Source organism: Zophobas morio, unplaced genomic scaffold (genome assembly GCF_036711695.1).
Source record: "Zophobas morio isolate AGI-343-1 ecotype UQ-CSIRO unplaced genomic scaffold, CSIRO_AGI_Zmor_V1 ptg000006l, whole genome shotgun sequence".
Lineage (NCBI taxonomy): Eukaryota > Metazoa > Arthropoda > Insecta > Coleoptera > Tenebrionidae > Zophobas > Zophobas morio.
In genome coordinates this window covers 4,987,595-5,011,642 of record NW_026972111.1, presented here as the reverse complement: position 1 = coordinate 5,011,642, position 24,048 = coordinate 4,987,595, and the positions used below count along the sequence as shown (strand labels likewise).

Genomic DNA, 24,048 nt, shown 5'->3' with positions numbered 1-24,048 from the left:
AAGAAAGCTTGTCTGCCGGGGTGTTGTCCTTCGTTAAAGGAGGATGGCCGTTTGGTACGTTTTCAAATTTATTAATAAGATTATAGTAAAAGTGAGTGGAGTTAACATTTTTGAAAATTTGCAAACAAACGTGGCCACGCTGTAACTACGGCGCTGGTGCCACATCTACTGTGACGTTGCAGTTAGAGGGAACTGTGCGGCGAGAAGCACGCATGCGCAATAATGGCGGGCTTAAAAAATGGCACGCCGTAGATAAAATGTTCCAGTAACAGTGAGACAAGGAAAAATGAAAATAGGAACTATAAAATCAATATCTGATAAAGAATATAAAAATACAACGAGAATAAACATAGACTCCCACAAGTGGGTATGAGTCACTTCCACAATACAACCATTGATTTAACGCTATTAGCTAATGCATTTTTATAATGACCCAGAAGTTTTGGGGTTTTGTAGACACAATAAACCATTTTCTTCTATGCTGTTTATGTCAACTACATTATCACCGTGTAGTTATAAATATTACCAAAGTATATTTATTAATAGCAATGATTACGCAGAAATCACAATTTTCGTTGGACAAATTAAAAAAAAAACACCTATTTTGTCAAAATTATGACGTCATCTATATATTTCTTGCAACTTTAATTTATAAAATACATTTTAAAAAGAATATAAGCTGCTTTTAGTTGTCTAAATCTCTTAGCATTTATGTAAACAAACAAAATAAGAATCTAAAACTAATAGGCTTGTAATTAAATGATAAGTATAAAATGTATTTTTTTTAGGTAACTTAAATAGTTTGTTCTGTACATTAATAAGTTTGTTCAGTAGAAATTGTAAGTATTAAAATAAAACGTGACCAGTACAATGTGCAAGTATTTAATTGTGCTGTGTTTAGTAAAAATAATAGATGTTCAGTAGAAATGCCAGAGTGCCTGGTTGACCTAACTCAGGCCTATACCATGTCTCCTTCTACCATGGACCTAACTGGCGATGGCACGTTTTAATGAATACTCCTATTTAGTAAAAAATAGTAGTCTATAAGTACATACGGGTAATTGTAACAATAGGTAGGAGACAAAATTTTTAACAAATATTTTATTAGGAAAAATAAAACATACTAAAAAAATAACAATAAACAGTAAAATAATAATAATAAACAGTCTTCATTGTTTCAATAATAACAAATAAATGATTCTATATAATAAAGATTAACATGCATATTCTAAAAAAATAATGAGGTTATGTATCATGTGTGGTTGTTACTATAAAGAACACCAGAATTTTCTAACGAACCTATTCAATTTCTACTGAACGTCTATGATTTCTACTGTACATCCAACATTATTAACTAAGCTTTCGTTATTTTTACAGGACAATAGTTTTATTTACTGAACAAAATGAATAATATACATAACTTCCATGATAAAAACATATCGTTAAAATTAGTTACTGTAATAAAAAATTTGTTATATGACAATTATATTTTCAAATGAACAATTGTATAATATATCGGTAAAGGTAACTTGTCGAAAAAATGTTATACTGAGCAGAATATTTTTACCGAAACTAATATAAAAACTGTACTAACAAATTTGAAATTAAGTTTTTTTGTTTTTGAAGTGTTATGAAGTTATTTAAGATAAACCACAAAGAAATAAAATTCGAGTTTAAAAAATATTAGCCCGCGTTCATTTTTTAACTTGGTGTATAGATTTTTGGAAAAAATTGAAATTGAAACTTGAAACCACAAAAACCACCAACATTTCAAATATTTTAAGATTATCGCAAACATAGTAACTAACTAAAATCAGTATAGTTGACAGTAAATGAAGAATTTTTTGTTCCATATCGTTGATTTCAAAACGGCGACTGTAAATTGCAGTAAAGGTAAAATGTTTGAATTTATATCTGAAGTTGCGCATCTGTGTTTAATGGTGATCAATAAAACTCTCTGAGATATATTTATTTAATATCTTGAACAAAATAATTTGTTTGAACTCAAAATGCTTGAAAATTTTTCAAATTATCGAGGTCACCAAGCTACCGCGCATGCGCTCTTTCTGGAATCCAGCTTGCCCCCAGCACGCTCTAGATTTTCACCGAATTGCGAACAAAGCCCCCTTGTCTTCCGATCGCGCATCCTTCGCCCCAATTCCTCGAAAACAGCCGCAAATCAACTGATAAGAGATAACACACATCGGGATAATCCCACACCGCCGTTATCGACTGCGCAACGTGGCAACGCCGCCTCTATCCCCTTCTCTCTCCAATAAAAGAAAATAATTTGAGGTTCTCGTCCCGACGGTGTGGTCGTGCCGCAAAATAACTGTTAAACCAGAAATAATCCAACCGAAGCTTATTAAAAGCAGTGCCGGTCCTATTTCCAACCAAACAACGCAATAAAAACACCGGTTCGTTTTAACTCAACCTCGATCAAACGCATCACAGGTGAGTAAATCGGCGAATTGTTGCGAAAAATTGTCACATGAATAGGCCACGTCCTGTCGGCGGGCAAAAATAGGCTCGTTTTCCCCGTTCGCGTTAAAAACAAGCTGGCTGTGGCCGGATCGGCGCTCGTTATGTAAGACGGGAAGTCGATTGATTTTTCGCTTTTTCACGCCAAATCGGGGGCGGGGGCGGGGCGAGGCCGCCCCACGGCGGCTTTCGAGGGGGTGTTGTGTCAGGGGGTCGCGTCTGGGGGCCGTGGGGGCCCCGCACTGGGGGGTACAACGCCATCTTGGCCGGTCGTGACCTCTGTGGTTGTGGCTAGGATCGCGAGGGGGAGCTGGAGGCACTTCCACGAGTGTCAAAGTGGCACTGAAGTCAAGGTTAGGTATTTTTAGAAAGGGGAGACCAAATTTTAGGTTTAAGACGGTAAAAAGTGGAAATGAGCCCGTAGTGGGTTGAAATGGATACCAATGTGGCCCAAGCTTTTTTATTTTGGTCACTACTACAAATTCTGAAGCGGAATTTTTCAAAAAAAAAAAAATCGGCTTGTTTCGTTGTCAAAATTTCTGGATGACGAATCAAAGTATGACGTCATCCAAATTTTTTTAAATGGAAACCCCGCTCTTAAATTAAACGGGTAAAACGACCTGGTCAAGTGCAACAACTACAACAACCGGTTTTGGAGAAAAATTACCCCTTGATTTAATGCATACTCAACGATTATCGAGGTGTTTTCCTACCCAATCAAAATGTGTGTATTGGACCCCTCCAAAAATTGATGACCTCACGAAGATATTATTAAGCAAAACTGAATGCGTAGTATAACAGGTTCCTTTCGCTCGGTTTTAATAGTTTGTAATTTAGTACTTTGTCATAGAGTACGTAACAGAATTTTTGATAAGATATCAGTATTTATCTAGGAATGAAAGAGCATTAAGCCAAATTTATTCGTCAAAAAGTTGTGAAATGCGGGAATAAAATTTACGTATGAAGTTGTATTTTATTGATTTATTATGACACATGACATATTAACCACCTTAATTAAATCCAAAAACGTCCACCATTACTAAAAAGTGGCAAATCTGCAGTGTCACGTTATTTTGACAGTTTGATGTGTTTCGGATTTCGACAAGGCGGCAAAAGAGATTGCCTACTTTGACGTATTCTTAAATCTTCAAAAAGTGGTATTTTTCACGTTTTTACTGTTTAATAAAACTCACTAGATTTGTTGAGTGACATGTAATAAATGAACTAAAATCAAATTATGTTGTAAACTAGTTATTGTAGACATTTAACTTAACTTAGAAATCATATGTGGGTTATGCGCAAAAGTGGCCGCCTTTTCCTGTTTTATTACTATTATTGTGAAAAAAATATAAATTAAGAGTTAACTGTGATTTTAAAACTTCAGTTGGCAGTTCGTGTTTAACTTATTTTGAGGTTAACAGTAGTGTTTGCATGTCAAAGTGACATTTATCTTCGCAGATAATGGCCCCACCACCATACTCCGATCTTGGCAAGAAGGCGAAAGATGTCTTCGGCAAGGGCTACCACTTCGGTCTCATTAAACTGGACTGTAAGTCAAAGACTGGCTCCGGGGTTGAGTTCAACACTGGGGGAATCTCCAATCAAGAATCCGGCAAAGTCTTCGGCTCCTTGGAGACAAAATACAAAGTTAAAGAGTACGGATTGACTTTCTCTGAGAAGTGGAACACAGACAACACTCTCGCAACGGAGGTGGCCATCGAGGATCAGCTCCTCAAAGGACTGAAGCTGTCAACAGATCTGACTTTCTCGCCACAGACTGGGTAAGACTTCGTTGCTAAGCAAAAACAGACGTATGACGTAGTGCCTTAGGAGCAAATCGGCTCGCGTCAAATCCGCCTTCTGCAACGAGAGGGTAGCCTTGAACTGCGACGTAGACTTGGACTCGAGCGGCCCCTTGATCCAGGCTTCGGCCGTCGTGGGACACCAGGGCTGGCTGGCCGGCTACCAGAGCGCTTTCGACACCCAGAAATCAAAACTCACTAAGAACAACTTCGCTCTAGGTTTCTCGACTGGCGACTTCATCCTTCATACCAACGTGTAAGCTCTTTAAAAACCCTAGAAACTACTCTAGGGAATTTTAGCGACTATCCCCAGTAGACCCCCGGGCATCCTGACTTCCCCAGACCCTTTTATTAACCCGTCTTTCTAAAATTAGTGATCACAGTGACGACGGCCAGGAGTTTGGGGGTTCTATCTACCAGAAGTTGTCTCCGAAATTGGAAACTGGCATCCAGTTGGCGTGGTCTGCAGGCAGCAACAACACAAAATTCGGCATAGGGGCTAAATACGACCTAGACCAGGACGCCGCTATCCGTGCCAAGGTCAACAATTCCAGTCAGATCGGTTTGGGTTATCAGCAACGTCTGCGCGAGGGTAGGTTTTGTAGGTTATGTTTTTGTTGGGTGTTAATTGTTTTGGTTGGCAGGCGTGACTCTGACCCTGTCGGCCCTCATCGACGGCAAGAACTTCAACAACGGCGGCCACAAGATCGGCCTGGCCGTCGAATTAGAGGCTTAATCAGAATTTCGTCTGTTCCAAATTGTATTAGAACCAAAACACGTTTCAGCCTGCTGTATTGTAGATATTTTAATTGTTCTATGGGACTTTTTAGTATTAAAACATATACCTGAATACGTCTTTGTTTTTGCGTTTTGTCTGTAGTGGTTTTATGAAGTCGTCCTTTTTGTTTCCGTTTCGGGATTACTTGTGAAATTGCTACTTCCCACACACGATTTTTTTACTTGTGCAAGCTTTTAATTCGACCTTTTTTTTGACATGAAGTATTGTAAAACAATAAATAATTTACAAAATGTTGTGTTTTTATTAAGATACCATTTGCTCTTCCATGACCTTGCTGATCCACTCGGGCTCGTTCTTCGCGATGGACTCGATGATTGAGTTCACTTGGTAGCATAAAGACTGGATTTGCTTGTCCCACTGGGGGAGGGTTTCGCGAGCTGGAAACAAAGAACTTTTGTTATGACTGGATAAAGCGACCAAGAACTTACTCTCAAAGTGGACAATGGAGTCGATTTGGTCGATGTAGCCGTTCATGCGACCTTCGGTTATCATCTGGCTAGCGATTTTCTCAGCTTTTGATGGGTGGATTTCCAGAAGAGCACCCAATTCTTCGAAACTTATGTTATTGTAGAGTTTGCTCGCGGACAAGAGGTTGTGTTCGATGACGGCACGATCCAGAATCGTCGAGCCGTCTATGGTACAAGCTTTTTGATGGGGCTGTAACAAAACGAAATCCACAAAAATCGTACATATTTTCGCAGCTTTGTGCAATATTTACAAAACTTGTTTACCAATTTTTGCCAAAATGATGTAATAAGAAGATACCTTTGTCGCTTACGTCAGAAGTTTATCGTGACAGTTTATAAATAGATTCCACATTTTAACACTTAGTTTAATACAATGAATTTTGTTGTTGCATAATGGGGCGATAATTGAAAGATTTATCAAATGAGGGATTACGTTAACGTTTTTATAACCTACAAATATATGGCGACAAATAAATTTTGATAATACGACAGGACATAAAAAATATATTGTTTTTCAAAAGCAAGGACTTGTTTTACACGTCACATATTCACGTGTTCGGTGTAAAAATAAAGAATTACAAAAATTATATTTATTCTGGCGATATTTTTTAGGGTTAACCTACGGGTTTTCGTAAATGTTTCTTACATCGCAGTAGGTTGTGAAATTTGCCGCCTACATTTCTGAGTGTACTTGTTTTATTTGAAGATTAATTGATGCGTTTATTTGGTTGCCTATACATGCCACATTCTTGGGCACGACATACCATTAATACAATTGTTTGAACAAAAGGACCACACTAATTAGAGGCACATCAGTTTATTAACGATTTTGTAAACTGAAATAACATTGTCATGGTTTTCATGTGAATGTTTATCTGCAATCCCGGATTTCGCCGTTGTGAATCAGGTCGCCTATCTGGCGCTCTCATTTTTTTGCTCGACTGTTATTCTGAACTCTTTCAAGTCTACTTATGTCTTATGTCAATTTTATAAAAGAGACCAAATTATATAACTTTTTAAAAGTGAACCAGAAATCCTTAGGCAGACAATTTTTCAATTAAATTCCTTTGTTTATTTTGTTGCTCAAAACAAAGCGTATTTCTGTTTATTTTCTACAGTGATAAATTTAATACCGATGTAGGTTCAAGAATACCTCACCCTTGGAATAACCTTGAATCTATTCTCCGTTTTGTTGCTTTAATTAACGCTTTGGCGAACTCAGAACACCTTAATTGCGCCACATCACATGATAATGGGTGAAAGTAGTAACTAACGAACCTAACAAAACCAAAAAGTGTAACAATTAAAGGAAAAACTTACTTTAGCTACTCGGTTTTTTTTTCAAAAAAATTCTTTTGGGACTCCTCAACAACAGCTACTGATTACAAAAATGACATTAAATTTTTGTGCATTCTCGTAAGTTTTTAAATGTATGCTTTCTAAGAAGTAGGCAACCAATAATTTATGTTGCATGACAGCTTTTGCTCACCTAAATTTTGTGAAATAATAAACTCTTGTACTGGTGGTCTATGAATGCGTCTTGAACAAATCTACATTTTTTTTGTGCAAAATTTTCCACGTCAAATATTTCGTAATCGAGTAGGATTGATGACTCGTAATTGTATTATTTATATTTTTTATTTATAGGTGCCATCATAACAAATCACATTTTCAATCAAATTTTATAATTTGATGAGGGAATTTCTCTCTAAATAACCTCTGTTATTTATAAATTATATACCAATAATACACTCAACTGAACCATGATCAACATATCTATCATAGGTTTAATACTGACTGAATTGAAAATTAACCTAAAATCACAGAAAAACTTATTAAATCTGTCAAAATTTTTAATTTTACCTACTGCATTTAAGTGTCAAAATAAAGAACCCACGTCTATGTATAGCCTATGAATCTCCTGAAAGCTTTGACGTAAATGTCATTTCTTTGTCGTTACGTTTTGTCTAAGACTTTATGGAACATGTTTTCAAAAAGTCGTGGTTTTAACGTTTTTTTTTTAATACTTTCATTAATTAATACAATTTACCGAAGAAATAAAACATTGACAAAAATCGAACAACCTAAAATCGGAGCTGAAAATTTGATAAATCGAAAAATTGAGAAATCAAAAAAAAAAAAAATCGAAAATTGTAAATTCGTAAAATGGAGAAATTAAGAAACTGAAGAAACTAAAAAATCTAAAAAATGCTAACTAAAATTCAATAATCATAAATCTGGAAACTGAAAAATTATTATTACTATTATTATTATTATTTGTGCCTCTTCACAGACGAGTCCATTTACGAAGAGAACAAAAAATTGAAAATATCGCACAATTCGAAAAATTCAAAAGTTGAAATGAAAAATTTTTAAGTAAAAACTCGAAAAATTGAAAACTATAAAAACGGAATAATCGGAAAATTGTAAGGTTAGGAAACTGCGAATCGAAAAACTAACAAATTGAAAAATTAAAAACTGAGCAGCTGAAAAATTGAAGAATTTAAGAAACGGAACATTGAAAAATCGACTAATTCAAAATCGAGACTGAAAAAGTGATAAATCGAAAAATTTAGAAATCAAAAAAATAATCGTAAATTTAAATATAAAATTTATAAATTCGCAAAATGGAAAAATCGAAAAATTTAAAATTCGAAAAATTGAAGAAACTGAAAAACATATAATAAAGTACTAACTCGAAAAATTAAAAAATCAAAAGCGGAAAAATGAAAAGTTGAAATATCAAAAATTATAACTTAGGAAATTAAAAAATTGAGAGAGAAAACTCGAAAAATTGTAAAAACGAAAATATCCCACAATTCGAAAAATTCATAAGTTGAAAAAAAAAATTCATAAGTAAAAACTCGAAAAATTGCGAATCGAAAATCAAAAAATTGAAGAAACGAAGCAATGAAAAATCGAAGATTAAAAGATCGAGACTGAAAAATTGAAAGAGTGAAAACTTGAGAAATTGTAAAAACAGAAGAATGAAAATTTCGCACAATTCGAAAAATTCAAAAGTTGAAATGAAAAATTCATGAGTAAAAACTCGAAAAATTGCGAATTGAAAATAGAAAAACTAAAAACCATAAAAACTGAATAATTGAAAAATTGTATACTCAGAAAATCGCAATTTAAAAAACTGAAAATCGAAAAATCGAACAATAAAAAATCTAGACTGAAAAATCAATCGGGAAACTGAAAAACTGGAAGAATGAAAACCCGAAAAATTGAAAATATCCTACAATTACCACTTTAAATTCCTTTTAACGCTTTTTTTAATACTTTCTGATATTACAATTTAATCGTTACATTGTAAATCGAAAAACTGAAAAATCGAAAATTGTAAATTCGTCAAATGGAGAAATCGAAAAATTGGATACTCGAAAAATGGAGAAATTAAAAAATTTGAGAAATTGGGAAATCTAAAAAATGTTAACTGAAAAATTCAATAATTATTATTAGTTGAAGTGAAACATTTTTAAGTAAAAACTCGAAAAATTGACAACTATAAAAACGGAATAATCGGAAAATTGTAAGGTTAGGAAATCGAAAAACTAAAAAATTGAAAAATTAAAAACCGAGCAGCTGAAAAATTGAAGAATTTAAAAAACGAAACATTGAGAAATCAAAAAAATAATCGTAAATTATTGTAAATTCGCAAAATGGAAAAATCGAAAAATTCAAAATTCGAAAAAATGAAGAAACTGAAAAACAAAGTACTAAGTGGAAAAATTAAAAAATCAAAAACTGGAAAATGAAAAGTTGAAAAATCCAAAAATTATAAATTAGGAACCTGAAAAATTGAAAGAGAAAACTCGAAAAATTGTAAAATCGAAAATTGAAAATATCGCACAATTCGAAAAATTCAAAAGTTGAAAAGAAAAATTCATAATTAAAAACTCAATAACCGAAAAATTAAAAACGGAGACGCTGCAAAATCGAAAAATTGAAGAAACGAAGCACTGAAAATCGAACATTAAAAGATAGAGACTGAAAAATTGATAAATCGAAAAATTACATTTCGAAAAATTTAAAAATAAATTGGGATATTGAAAAAGTGAATGAGTGAAAACTTGAGAAATTGTAAAAACCGAAGAATGAAAATTTCGCACAATTCGAAAAAAATTCAAAAGTTAAAATGAAAAATTCATGAGTAAAAACTCCAAAAATTGTATGATCAGAAAATCGCAACTTAAAAAACTGAAAATTGAAAAATTATATACGAAGAAGCTAGAAAATCGAAAAATGAACAAACGAATCATAGAAAAATCGAACAATAAAAAATCTAGACTGAAAAATCAATCGGGAAACTGAAAAACTGGAAGAATGAAAACCCGAAAAATTGAAAATATCCTACAATTACCACTTTAAATTCCTTTTAACGCTTTTTTTTAAAACTTTCATTTTAATTAACACAATTTAATTGTAAGATCAGAAAATTGTAAATCGAAAAACTGAAAAACCGAAGAATTAAAAACTGAGAAACTGAACAATTGAGAAATAAAAAAAATCGAAAATTGTAAATTCGTAAAATAGAGAAATCGAAAAATTGGATACTCGAAAAATAGAGAAATTAAGAAATTGAAGAAACTAAAAAACCTAAAAAGTGTTAACTGAAAAATTCAATAATCATAAACGGAATAATCGGAAAATTGTAAGGTTAGGAAACTGCAAATCGAAAAACTAAAAAATTGAAAAATTGAGAAATCAAAAAAATAATCGTAAATTGTAAATTCGCAAAATGGAAAAATTGAAAAATTTCAAATTGGAAAAATTGAGAAACTGAAAAATTGAAGAAACTGATAAATTAAAAGGTGAAAAATCTAAAAATTGAAATTATCGCACAATTCGAAAAATTCAAAAGTTGAAAAGAAAAATTCATAATTAAAAACTCGAAAAATGCCAATCGAAAATCAAAAAATTGAAAACTATAAAAACTCAATAACCGAAAAATTAAAAACGGAGACCCTGCAAAATCAAAAAATTGAAGAAACGAAGCATTGAAAATTGAACATTAAAAGATAGAGACTGAAAAATTGATAAATCGAAAAATTACATTTCGAAAAATTTAAAAATAAATTGGGATATTGAAAAAGTGAATGAGTGAAAACTTGAGAAATTGTAAAATCGGAAGAATGAAAATTTAGCACAATTCGAAAAATTCAAAAGTTGAAATGAAACATTCACGAGTAAAAACTCGAAAAATTGTGAATTGAAAATCGAAAAACTAAAAACCATAAAAACTGAATAATAGAAAAATTGTATAATCAGAAAATCGCAATTTAAAAAACTGAAAATCGAAAAATTATACACGAAGAAGCTAGAAAATCGAAAAATGAACAAACGAATCATAGAAAAATCGAACAATAAAAAATCTAGACTGAAAAATCAATCGGGAAACTGAAAAACTGGAAGAATCAAAAACCCGAAAAATTGAAAATATCCTACAATTACCACATTAAATTCCTTTTAACGCTTTTTTTAATACTTTCATTTTAATTAACACAATTTAATTGTAAGATCAGAAAATTGTAAATCGAAAAACTGAAAAATCGAAGAATTAAAAACTGAGAAGCTGAACAATTGAGAAATAAAAAAAATCGAAAATTGTAAATTCGTAAAATAGAGAAATCGAAAAATTGGATACTCGAAAAATGGAGAAATTAAAAAATTGAAGAAACTGAAAAATATAAAAAGTGCTAACTAAAAAATTCAGCTATAAATTGGGAAACTGAAAAATCGAAAATATCGCACAATTCGAAAAATTCAAAAGTTGAAAAAACTATAAAAACTTAATAATCGAAAAATTGTATGATCAGAAAATCGCAAATTGAAAAACTGAAAAATCGAAAAATTATACACGAAGAAGCTACAAAATTAAAAAAATGAACAAACGAAACATTGAAAAATCGAACATTAAAAAATAGAGACTGAAAAATTGATAAATCGAAAAATTGCAACTTGGAAAATTGAGAAATCGAAGAAGTGAAAAATCAATCGGAAAACTGAAGAATTGGAAAAATGAAAACCCGAAAAATTGAAAATATCGTACAATTCGAAAAATTCAAAAGTTGAAATGAAAATTTAATAAGTTGATTTAACACTACGGTATTAACCTAAATTTTTACCACATTAAATTGTTTTTAACGCTTTTCTAATACTTTTATTTTAATTAAGACAATTTAATTGTAAGATCAGAAAATTGTAAATCGAACAACTGAAAAACCGAATAATTAAAAACTGAGAAGCTGACAAAATGGAGAAATTAAAAAATTTAAGAAACTGAAAAATCTAAAAAGTGTTAACTGAAAAATTCAATAATTAAACTCGGAAACTGAAAAATCGAAAATATAGCACAATTCGAAAAATTCAAAAGTTGAAAAGAAAAGTTCATAAGTAAAAACTCGAAAAATTGCGAATCGAAAATCAAAAAATTGAACAAACGAAACATTGAAAGATCGAACAATAAAAAATCGAGACTGAAAAATTGATAAAACGAAAAATTACAATTCGGAAAATTGAGAAATCAAAGAAGTGAAAAATCAATCGGAAAACTGAAAAATCGGAAATCGGAATTTATGTTTTGTTTTTTTTTCTTTTCTTAATATACATAGTATTCTTTGAACAACACGATACTCAAACACAATTGAGAGGGGGTGGGTGGGCGGGGCTTATATTTTGTATTTTTTTAATATACGAACTATTTTCCTAACAAAAAACTGAAAACTGATTTAACTACCGTATTTTGCCTTATTTTTTCTTAATATAGACAGTATTTTTTGAACAACACGATACTCAAACTCATGTTTTTAATTTTACGATTTTTCAGTTTTTCGTTTCCTCAGTTTTCGTTTTTTCATTTTTGATTTTTGAATGATAGTTTTGCAAATTTCCGATTTTTTTGATTTGAAAAATTTAAAAATAAAAAAATGAAAAACGGAAAAAATTAAAATTCGGAAAAAAATGAAAAATTGAAAACCTGAAAAAACGAAAAATTGGGAAATCGAAAAAGCAGAAAATTGAAAAAGCGTACATTGAAACACTGAAGAAACCAAAAATTGAAATATTGAAAAACGAAAAATTTAAGAAAATTAGTTACTTAAAAGAAATTGGAAAGAAGAAAAAACGAATCGAATGGAAAAACTGGAAAACCCAAAAACGGTAAAATTGTAAAATGGAAAAACTGCAATATTCAAAAATCAAAAAATGAAAAGTCGGAAAAAAATGGCAAATCGAAAAACTGGAAAAACGAGAAATTGGGAATTCGAAAAAATGGAAAATCGACAAATCGCAAATCGAGAAACTTAAAAATCGAAAAAAAAAATTACACGAAAAATTGGAAAACCCAAGAATTATAAAATCGTCAAAATTGTAAAATCAAAAACTGAAAAATCGAATAAATGAAAAAGTTTTAAAATCCAAAAAAGTTGAAAAATCGAAAAACTGAAAATTCAAAAAAACTGAAAGTCGAAAAAAAATTACAAATTGAAAAAAGTTAATTACTTAAAAAAATGGAAAGAAGAAAAAACGAATCGAATCGAAAAACTGGAAAACCCAAAAACAGTAAAATTGAAAAATTATAATAGAGTTGTCAAAATTGTTTTAACGAGGCGTTTAGCGACGTCCGATTGGCGTAGTGTCGATCACGTGGTACTTTAATGCCGTGTTAAAAATTTATTCGCAATCAAATCTTTAACTTAACTTGTGTAAACTAAAGTTTCTATTTTAAAATTTATCGTTTTTCCGATTTTCCAACTCGTGGATGTTTGAATTTTTAGATTTTGCAATATTTCGATTTGCAATTTCACAAGTTTTCAGATTTTAATTTTCCAAGTATTAGTTAGATGTTTCAATTTTTCAGTGGTTCAATTTATCTATTTGCAGTTTTTCGTTTCGGTTTTTCACAATTTTTTGGTTTTTCAAAGTGAAATTTTTTAATTTTCCAATTTTGCAATTTTTATAGCTTTTATTCTAAACATGTATCTAAGAATACTAACTTTAATTTTTCCACTTTTTCGATTTCGCAATTTCTCGTTTTTTCAGTTTTTCGATTAAATGCATGATTAACGTATTCACAGTTAAAATATTCCATAAACTGGTTCTAAGAGATGCATATCGTAAAATTGAAGAAATGAAAAATTGATAAATCTAAAAATTTCAATATTCCAAAGTCGGAAAATCGGAAAACTGAAAAATTTAAAAATGAAAACTCGAAGAGATGCATGTCCCAAAAGGAAAATGAAAAATTTAAAAATTGCGAAACGGAAAATTGAAAAATCGTAAAATTGTGAAAATAAATTGGGAAACTGAAAAATTAAAAGAGTGAAAACTTGAGAAATTGTAAATACGGAAGAATGAAAATTTCGAAAAACTAAAAACCATAAAAACTGAATAATTGAAAAATTGTATGATCAGAAAATCGCAAATTAAATAACTGAAAATTATACACGAAGAAGCTACAAAATCGAAAAATTGAACAAACGAAAAATTGGGAAATCGAGAAAGCGTACATCGAAACATTGAAGAAACTAAAAATCGAAATACTGAAAAACTAAAAATCTGGAAACTTAAAAATTAAAAAAAATTAATTATTTGAAAAAAAATTGGAAAGAAGAAAACACGAATCGAATCGAAAAACTGGAAAACCCAAAAACAATGAAATTGAAAAATTATACAATCATCAACATTCTAAAATCGAAAAACTGCAACACTGAAAAATCAAAAAATGAAAAGTCGGAAAAAAATGGAAAATCGAAAAACTAAAAAAACGAGAAATTGCGAATTCAAAAGAACGGAAAATCGAAAAATCGCAAATCAAGAAACTTAAAAATCGAAAAAAATTACACGAAAAATTGGAAAACTCAAAAATTATAAAATCGTAAAAATCGTAAAATCAAAAACGCAACAGTCAAAGATCGAAAAAATGAATATCGAGAAATGGAAACATTAAAAATTGAAAAATCGAATAAATGAAAAAGTGTTTAAATCCAATAATTGACAAAAAATGGAAAAAATATACTATCGTAAAATTAAAAACGTGGAAAATTTTTCATTTTTACTTCTTCATTTTTGATTTTCCAGTTTCACAATTTTGCATTTTTTTCTATTTTTTTTTGAAAAGTTGAAAAATCGAAAAACTAAAAATTCAAAAAAATGGAAAGTCGAAAAAAGTTAATTACTTAAAAAAATGGAAAAAAGAAAAACAGTAAAATTGAAAAATTATAGTTGTCAAAACTGTTTTAATCGAAAAACTGTAACACTGAAAAATGAAAAAATTGAAAAATCATAAAAATTAAAAGTCGGAAAAAATTTATAAATCGAAAAACTGAAAAAACGAGAAATTGCGAAATCGAAAAAGTGGAAAAATTTAAGTTATTATTCTTAGATACATATTTAAAATAAAAGCTAGAAAAATTGGAAATCAAAAATTGAAAAATTAAAAAAACTAAAACAAATCGAAAAGTTGAAAACAGAAAAATATAAAAATTTCACCTTGAAAAACCAAAAAATTTGGAAAAACCGAAACGAAAACCTGGAAATAGATAAATTGAAGCAATGAAAAATTAAAACATCTAATAATTGGAAAATTAAAATCTGAAAACTTGTGAAATTGCAAATCTAAAAATTCAAACATCCACAAGTTAGAAAATCGGAAAACCGATAAATTTTAAAATGGAAACTTTACACAAGTTCAGTTAAAGATTTTATTGCGAATAAATTTTTAACACGACATTAAAGTACCACGTGACCGACACTACGCCAATCAGACGTCGCTAAACGCCTCGTTAAAATCGTGATTAACGTAATCACAGTTAAAATATTCCATAAACTGGTTCTAAAATATCGTAAAATTGAAAAAAAAAAAAAAATGAAAAAGTGAAAAAGAAACGAAAAAATGATTGTATTTAAAATCTAACAATTTCAATATTCCAAAGTTGGAAAATCGGAACATTTAAAAATTGCGAAACGGAAAATTGATAAAATTGAAACTGAAAAAAAATAAAAAATTATTTTTTTATTTTCAGTAAAGGTATCTGAAAAAGGGTAGATTTGGCAACTCAGCTTGTTATAAATGTTAATCGCAACCTAAAATTTTGAAGTTTTTATAGTTGGCATAATTGTGTGTAGGCAACCAATAATACACACATCATGAAAGCGGCAAATTTTCCAAAGCCAACTTTTTATGACAAGTTAAAATTATCCTCATAGTTAACTGTATGTCGTTAAACAGCGGACCCTATTAGATCAACAGAGTTTCTTAAACTCATTTTAACTCCTAGATTTTTTCTCAAGTAATTTATTTCCTTTATTTCGTTACACATAACCAAACTTTTCCACCCTACCTGCAACAGCGCCTCAAAGTCCCTCAACTCCGACCTCCTAATAATCCTCTCGAGGTACATCTTCTCCAAAATGGCAACAGCGGGCAGCTGCTGGCACCTTTCGTCCTTGAACAAAGTAGCCAACATCCGCGACCTCTGCTGTCCCGCTGACGCCAGAACAGTGCACACCAAAGCATTCCTCAAAGCCGTCATCCTCTCATCTTCGTGCACAATCACTCTGTACGACAACTCGTTGTACCTCTGCGCCGCCTCAATGAACTTCCTCCTATAATCCAAAACCCTCGCATAGCACACTTTATAGTAAATCTGCAACTGCTCATTTTTCGACTCCGCCTGCAAAAGGGAGGCCCGATTAATAAACGCTTCTGCTTGAACCGGATCATCGTCTTCTAAATACAAACGAGCGATTTTTAGATAAGTTTCTAGTTTGTAGTCGACGGTGTACTGCTTTTGGCCCGTTTCTAAGGGGATGCCTACTAGAACATTGGCGGCCTCGCGCCACATTTGGTTGCGTTCGTAAATGTCGGCGAGGTGCTGCCGAATGCTGGCCACTTGCTCTTCGAAAGAGATGACGCGCGGCTGGACTTTGTCGAGCATGTAGTGGCACACGTCTTTGGAGATGTCGTCCGGGAGCTTCATTAAGTGGGCGCCGATTTCGGTGAGGATTTGTCTGGAGATCACCAGGCTGACGTTTTCATTGACGACTGGAACAAGTTTAGTGGAGGGGGATTATTTCAGGAGATGGGGGCGCCTACTTGCTTCGATGAAGATCTGAAGACCTTCGCTTAGGTCTGGTCCTAAACCGGTGAGGATGTTCTCGAGGATTATGCGGTATCTGCAATTGGGTTTTAAAAGTTGAAAATTTTTGTCAATATAACCTCACTTTTCGGCTTGGTCTTTGTGGGAGCCTCCTGATGCTATTATGTTGGATAATTGGGACCTTATAGCGTTGATTTTTTCGGACATGATGAGTGGAACGTTGTTTCTGCTTCTTCGGTTATTATTATTTGATTATTATTTTTTTAAGAGTAATTGTTTTTTGACAAATGACAGATATGAAGAAATGACAGAACAACACGATCAAGGGATCATAGATTTGTTTTTTTTTGAATAAGTTTTGTAATTGAATAAAAATCAAATTCGACTTTCATCCGCACTATTTGATTAAAAAATTAGTGAAAATCTTGCAGGGAGAAAATAATTTACATGCGCAAATGTAATTTAATACTAAAACAAATTCCGTGTCTGATTTACTGGTTGCTTATTATTCTGTTTTGTTTATTAATGATGTCATTGTATTTGAGGTTATATTCAAAAAATAAAACATTACTTTATTGATTATTTTTACTTACCTATAAAAAAAGTGTAGCCCATTATAACCTAACAAATATTTATTTAAAACTCATAATTACCAATTAATTCGTTACTAATTACCTTAATCCCTGTTATGCAATTGTAGTTTTCAAAAAAAGTGGGTTCTAATCAATTTAATTTCTAATATATAAGAATGGAACAACACAAATCAATGATTAAACTATGTAGTTAAAAAAAATCCCCAATTACAGTTAATAATTTTGCGTAAATGAGAAGCTCATTATCAATTCTGTTGTTATTTCCGGTTATTTGACATGTGAGTACCCTTTCTAAACGCGATTATTTTAGTTGCATGTTTTGTTCCATAGGGCGTCTCCCCAAAATCCCGACGAGTACTACATGGCGCTATGCCTTTTAATAAGTCAAGATAGCCCTGACACTGAGACCAAAGTAGGCGCTTGTGTAGTTAACAGCGAAGGTAGTCTTCTCGGGATAGGTTACAACGATTTACCTACTGGTTGTTCAGGTCAGTTACCTATGCTACAAAAAAAGCATTGTAAGGACCACCCGCTAGATCACAAACTTCTCTACAGTAATTTTTTTAATCAGTCGTTATGTAAAGTATATACGATTTTTTTTCAGTGTGTCATGCTGAACTTAATGCAATAGTTAACAGCAAGGGGTCTTTAAAAAATGGTACTATTTACTGTACGCTTTTTCCATGTAATGAATGCGCGAAATTGATTATTCAACATGGTATTAAAAAAATTGTGTATCTTGATGACAAGTATTTTGATAGAGATGCATTCATGGCCTCAAAGAGAATGCTTGGCGTAGCTGGGGTCGAGTACAGGTGCGTATTATATTTGGAGTTGGTTGTGAACTATGAATTTTTTTTTTTTTTTTGTAGACAATTTAGTTCGAAAAGAACCATTACGATTGACTTCTCTAAAAAGTCGGTTTTTTCTTCGCCTCCATATTAGTTTTTATACACCATCTGCAAATACTTTACTTTACACTTGTAAAACTATATATATTCTAAGTATATTCTAAAATTATATACTAATACCAAGCGACTATTCATGTTTGTGATTTTTTTTGTCAACATATTTAAAATTTTATGATGACATCCCTGATGTTAAATTGAAATGTTGGGCACCGGTTAACACTGCTGCCAATAATTCATGATTGCCAACCCAAAAATTTGCTTCAACTATTAATAGTCACCTGGTATTTAAAAAAGCTTTCAAATATATATTAATATAAAGAGTTTACCTTTTTCTTACCTAAACGAACTGATGGTTTTGTTTAGATTATAATCTCAATTGTCTATAAAATGAATAACAATGGATGTATATTTGGTTGCATAATTAATTTTTATTTTTTAATTTTTAGAGATTTCGATCATCGAAAAAATATTGTAAGCAAGAAAGAAATTCAACCCACCTAACCAACCCTTCTGAATCTCTTAATGTACCTTGTCCAACGCATCTAGAAATTCGACCTACATAATCCGCTCCTTCAAACTCCTGCAGATTTATATTTTTCTTTCTGTGAAACTAGCTGGTTTATTAGATATTTTGTTTTAAATCTCCCCTAGAGAAAATGTATTCACGCCACCGTGAAGGTGTGTTTCTCAGGAGAGATAATTTCTCTCAAGTGGATGATATAGCTTTTTATGAGTTAATGTTTGGCACTGATACCCACTAATTGTAAATATTTTGTAGTTACACATTTTTTTCTATGTAGCATATTAAATAAATATTTTTAAGGAAAATGAAATTTTAATAATGTTACTTTGAACGTGGGTAAAATTCAACAATTTATTTCTTAATAACTCGCATTTACACGACGTATTACACAGCGATTATGTACAAAATAATTCCGGTGCAACTTCACTGGGTTTTCTCGACACTCGTTGGTCTCGACTTGTTCTCTGAATAATAGTCGTTCCCGGAGTGCAAAGGTACTTGAACGTTGGTAGGTCCAAACTACAAATAATGTGCCGAAAAATGACGGGTTTCTTAATCTCGAAGCTACCTACTTTGTAAAGTTAAAAATAAATCCCAAAATTTACTGAGAAATAATTTTAGATTTACGTAAATGTTATGTTTGTATAAGTTGTTTACTTAACTTAAACATACTGTACATTTGCATTAAAAATAATAATCAAAAACAATGTTTGTAAAAGTATTGAACTTATTAGCACTTTTTCTGATTTTTTTAATCTAAAATGCCTTGTTAAATAATATTATCTATTGTTTTGCAGATTTTACTCGAAATAATACCTATCTTTGAAAAACACACATGTATTTTGAAATCTATTTTGAAGGATGATAAATCATAAGCATGGTTCATAGTTCATTTTGTTGGCTCGTGATCAGAGATTGAGGGCCGGTTACATAAACGCAAATCAAATTTAATCTCTGATTAACTTCATAGTAACGATTGTTATTATCATAGTTACAATTGTTCTTAATCAGAGATTAAATTTGATTTGCGTTTATGCAATCGACCCTTGAATCGATTTATCAGTAAATTTTATTAAAAAAACTCTTGTAAAATAAAACGCAATTTCCTTATCTCTATAAAGTACACTTAACTTTTCATCAAATTAGCACTTGACACTTATTTAATACTTGAACAAATACAATAGTAAATTGAACAAGTTATAAATAATTTGCTCACCTAATTTGTTAATATCGGTGTATGTTTTAGTGCATATTTTTAATTTTTTTCTGAAAAAAAAAACAGGGTCCCAAAATTAACTCAAAAACAGCTCAGGTCAGAGTTTTCTAAAAATAGAACACCAATAGTCCCCCAAAGTTTTAAATAATTTACAAAAAAATCTTTATGGGCTCCCAAAATAATACACCATGGGTACCTAAACACTGCGGCACTCAAAACTTTTCCAAATTCGTAAAAAAATAAAACACTAAAACCTCAAAAGATTTTTTTAGGTTGATCCAGCAACAAAATTTATCCTTTAAATTTATTATATTAAGCTTCTTGTAGGTCATTTAGGTGCATAGCTTTGAGATGCGTCTCCATTCCCTTCGGTTTTGTGCGTTCTTCCTTCAGTCCTGTATTTGTTTTTCTGTTAGGTCTTCCTCTATCGCTTCTTTCCACTTCTTCCTTGGTCTGCCTCTTTTCCTTTTGCCTTCCGGAATTTTCTTAACTTCTCTCTCTTGGGTGCAATCTTTTTATTTTTATGAAATTGCTTACAACTGTGTCATTGTATAAATCATATATTTCTTCATTAGTTCTTCTTTCTCATCCTCCTTCTGGTTGTTTGATTTAAAGATTCTTCTAAAGTATTTTCCTTTCCTAGATTCCCAGTCTTTGTTTCATTTTATTTGTCACAATCCATGCGCACGCGTATGTTGGGAATACAATAATTTTATTCTTAGTATTACACTACATCTATCCCAACTGATATACTTGTCCTTGCAAAAATGTTGATGACGTCATCGCATTTTTTTTTAAATTCCCACTACAAAAATGTAATGAGAAAAAAACACAATAGGCATGCAGTCGTCAAGTTTCCGACAGCGAGGGAAGTACTGTCTAAACTCTTTAGACCAATTTTTTCGATTTTAAAGTTTCCCAAGTTTCATCTTTCGGTTTTTCATATTTTTAGGTTTTTCAAAGTTTTTATTTTAAGTTTTTTTCATTTTTGATTTTTGAATTGTACAATTTTTTTTGAAAAATCGGAAAAAATTGAAAAATCGAGAAACTTAAAAATCTTCAAAGTTGTGAAGTCGAAAAAATGTAACATTGAAAGATCGAAAAATTGAAACATTAAATATCGGGAAATTGAAAAACGAAAAATGAAATATCGAAAATCTGAAAAGTTTTAAAAATGTTTCAAAATACAATAATTGAAAAATGGAAAAATTCTAAAATCGTAAAATGAAAAAGCGCGATTTTTTTTAGTTCTAATCATTACACATTTAAAATGAAAACTAGAAAAATTCCGAATCAAAAATTGAAGAAACGAAAAATTGAAAAATCGAGAAACTGAAAATCCTAAAATTGAAAAAAGGAAAAATAAAACATCTAACAGTTGAAAAATCCAAAAATTGAAAACCGAAAAATTATTAAAACTCCAACAATTTTAAAAAATTTACATTGAAAAAAAAATTATAAAATTAAAACTCTGTAAACCGAAAAATTGAAAAAATAACGAAACTGAAAAGTGAAACGAAAAATTGCAAATCGAAAAATTGAAAAATTAAAGAATTGAAAAATCGGAGAATTAAAAATTGAAAACTCGTGACACTGTTTTTTACAATTTAAAAAATCAGCATCCAAAAGTTGGAAAATCGAAAAACTGAAAATTTTAAAATGAAAATTAGAAGAGTTCTACATCGTAAAATAGAAGAAACAAAATAAAAAGAAAAATTGCAAATTGAAAAATTGAAAAAACAAGAAATTGTAAAATCCGAACATTGAAAAATTGAAAATTTGAAAAATCGAATAAATAAAAGTTTTAAAATCCAATAATTGAAAAATGGACAGATTTTAAGATCGTAAAATGAAAAAGCGAAAATTTAAAAAAATTATAATTATTATTACATATTTAAAATGAAAACTAGAAAAATTTCGAATCAAAAATTGAAGAAACGAAAAATTAAAAAGTCTGAAATTTGAAAAATCAAAAAACTAAAAACGCAAGAATTATTACAAGTCGAAAAATTGAAAAATCCAAACATTAAAAAAAATATATTGAAAAAAAAAGAAAAATTATATAATCAGAACATTGAAAAATCGAAAAATTGAAAAATTAAACAAAATAAAAATTGGAAACTCGTGAAATTGTATGTAAATTATGCAAAAGTGTCAAAATCTAAAAACTGAAAGATTCAAGAGTTGAAAAACGAAAAACTGAAAAATTTTAAAATGAAAACTCGAAGTATATCGTAAAATAAAAGAAACAAAAAAAAAGCAAAATCTGAAAAATTGCAAATCGAAATTTTGAAAAATCGAATAAATAAAAAAGTGTCAAAATCCAATAAATGAAAAATGGAGATATTCTAAAATCATAAATGAAAAAGCAAAAAAATTTAAAAATTATAATTATTACATTTTTAAAGTGGAAACTAGAAAAATTGTAAATCAAAAATTGAAGGAGCGAAAAACTGAAAAAACGAAAAATTGAAAAATTTAAAAGTTGAAAAAACGAGAAATTGAAAATCGAAAAACTGAAAAATTTAAAAATGAAAATTCGTTGTACATCGTAAAATAGAAGAACCGAAAAAATGAAAAACAAGAAACTATAAAATATGAACATTGAAAAATCGAAAAATTGAAAAGTCGAATAAATGAGAACGTTTTAAAAAATCATAATTATTATTACATAATTTAAAATGAAAACTAGAAACATTGCGAATCAAAAATTGAAGAAACGAAAAATTGAAAAATCGATAAATTAAAAAACCTAAAACTGAAAAAACGAAAAAAAAATCTAAAAGTTGAAGAATCGAAAAATTGAAAACCGAAAAGTTATTAAGTTGAAAACTTGAAAAATCCAAAAATTGAATAAATCTACATTGAAAAAAAGAAGAGTTATAGAATCGGATCATTAAAAAACCGAAAAATTGAAAAATTAAAATTGTTATACAGCCTGTTATTGAAAGGTACGTACAAACTAAAATCGGCAATTGGTCTCGAAGTATGGGTGCTAAAAATTAAAAAAAGTTCAGGTAAAAGTGTTCTCCTTTTAGAGATAAAAATTATTAAAATTTATGTCCAAATTCGTTGTACGCCTCTGATAAAAAGATCATCTTTCGTTTCTATAGCAACATTTAGTCTTGACAAAAGTTTTATTGTTACAGTTGCTAGGATTTACTAAAATAAATTAATTTTACCTATTTATCCTTCAGTAGCGTCTAAAAAGGTTGGATAAGGGTTAATTTTCCCCTTATAATTTTGATAACACAAAGTAAGTTTTTCCGACTTCTTAGACTTCGCGAAGAACTGTCCATTTTGTTGTACGTACCTTTCAATAACACCCTGTATATTCATAGTTTTGTTTGTCTTCATATTTCTTTACTTTTCATAATTTTTCTTAATTCTCCTGCACAGTTGTTACTTTTAGCAATTCTCAGCTCTATTTCTTTGTCTTCTTGGCATTTGTTGGTTATCAACACTCCTAAGTACATAAAGAATTCTACTTCTTCAAATTCTACTTTTATTCCTTCTTGTCTGTCTATTTGTAGGTTGTTTTTGTTTCTACTCCCACAGTTATTCTTTAGTTCCACACATATTTTGTTTTTCTATATTAAATTCTAGGCCTAGCTCTTCTACTTGTCTCATTAGCTTTGTTGTTATCTTTTCTAATTCCTTTCTGTTCCTAGCTAGTAGGACCAGGCGCGGATACAGGATTTCGTTGGGTGGGGGGGGGGGGGGGGCAATTTTTGTGTGATTTTACCTATCTACCAGAAATTCGTTCTAAACAAAAAAAATATAAAATTTTAGCTAGTATACTCTTCTTCACATAACATGGGTGACATTTGGTTCTTTTCATTACACGTATAGTGTACAGTAGAACCTCGATAATCCTAATTCCGAATTGGAAAACAAAAACGTCGATATTACCGTTATTAAGACATTTATTGCCAGTAAGTTATCTTCCGATGATGTTATAATTGAGCAACTACATCTTCAGGGTACAACATATGATGCATACAAGGTGGGAGTTAATTTTATATTTAAAGAGAACTTATTGAAACATGATTTTTGGCCGCAAGGTGTATGTGTTAGACGTTTTAATTTCCCAAGGCAGAATTTTTTAGAGAAAATTGCAACTACAGAAACAACATCAGGGTGAAGTCTCA

At 30.6% G+C, this 24,048-nt stretch overlaps 3 protein-coding genes across 4 annotated transcripts; 2 read left to right on the top strand and 1 right to left on the bottom strand.

Moving 5' to 3' along the window:
• The first annotated feature begins 2,263 nt into the window (after positions 1 to 2,263).
• On the top strand, positions 2,264 to 5,133 carry LOC135123379 (voltage-dependent anion-selective channel-like). The gene is made up of 5 exons (XM_064047982.1): positions 2,264 to 2,454; positions 3,940 to 4,262; positions 4,312 to 4,539; positions 4,667 to 4,875; positions 4,928 to 5,133. The coding sequence occupies exons 2-5, from the start codon at positions 3,943 to 3,945 to the stop codon at positions 5,017 to 5,019; spliced, it is 849 nt and encodes a 282-aa protein (XP_063904052.1). The 5' UTR covers positions 2,264 to 2,454; positions 3,940 to 3,942; the 3' UTR covers positions 5,020 to 5,133.
• A 101-nt stretch (positions 5,134 to 5,234) lies between these two features.
• Positions 5,235 to 16,973, bottom strand: LOC135123377 (COP9 signalosome complex subunit 4). Its single transcript, XM_064047981.1, has 5 exons — positions 16,779 to 16,973; positions 16,651 to 16,730; positions 15,896 to 16,599; positions 5,511 to 5,739; positions 5,235 to 5,459 (listed from the first exon to the last, which is right to left on the bottom strand). Exons 1-5 carry the CDS (start codon positions 16,859 to 16,861, stop codon positions 5,326 to 5,328), a joined length of 1,230 nt encoding a protein of 409 aa, XP_063904051.1. The 5' UTR covers positions 16,862 to 16,973; the 3' UTR covers positions 5,235 to 5,325.
• A 284-nt stretch (positions 16,974 to 17,257) lies between these two features.
• LOC135123002 (probable deoxycytidylate deaminase) lies at positions 17,258 to 18,478 on the top strand. 2 transcript variants are annotated; one of them, XM_064047499.1, is made up of 4 exons: positions 17,258 to 17,525; positions 17,578 to 17,735; positions 17,852 to 18,062; positions 18,120 to 18,478. In XM_064047499.1, coding segments are annotated over exons 1-4 (444 nt in total). In that variant the 5' UTR covers positions 17,258 to 17,523; the 3' UTR covers positions 18,193 to 18,478. The 2 variants fall into 2 exon arrangements, with proteins under 2 accessions (XP_063903569.1, XP_063903568.1); XM_064047498.1 differs by having other exon boundaries at positions 17,578 to 17,801.
• The last annotated feature ends 5,570 nt before the right edge of the window (positions 18,479 to 24,048 follow it).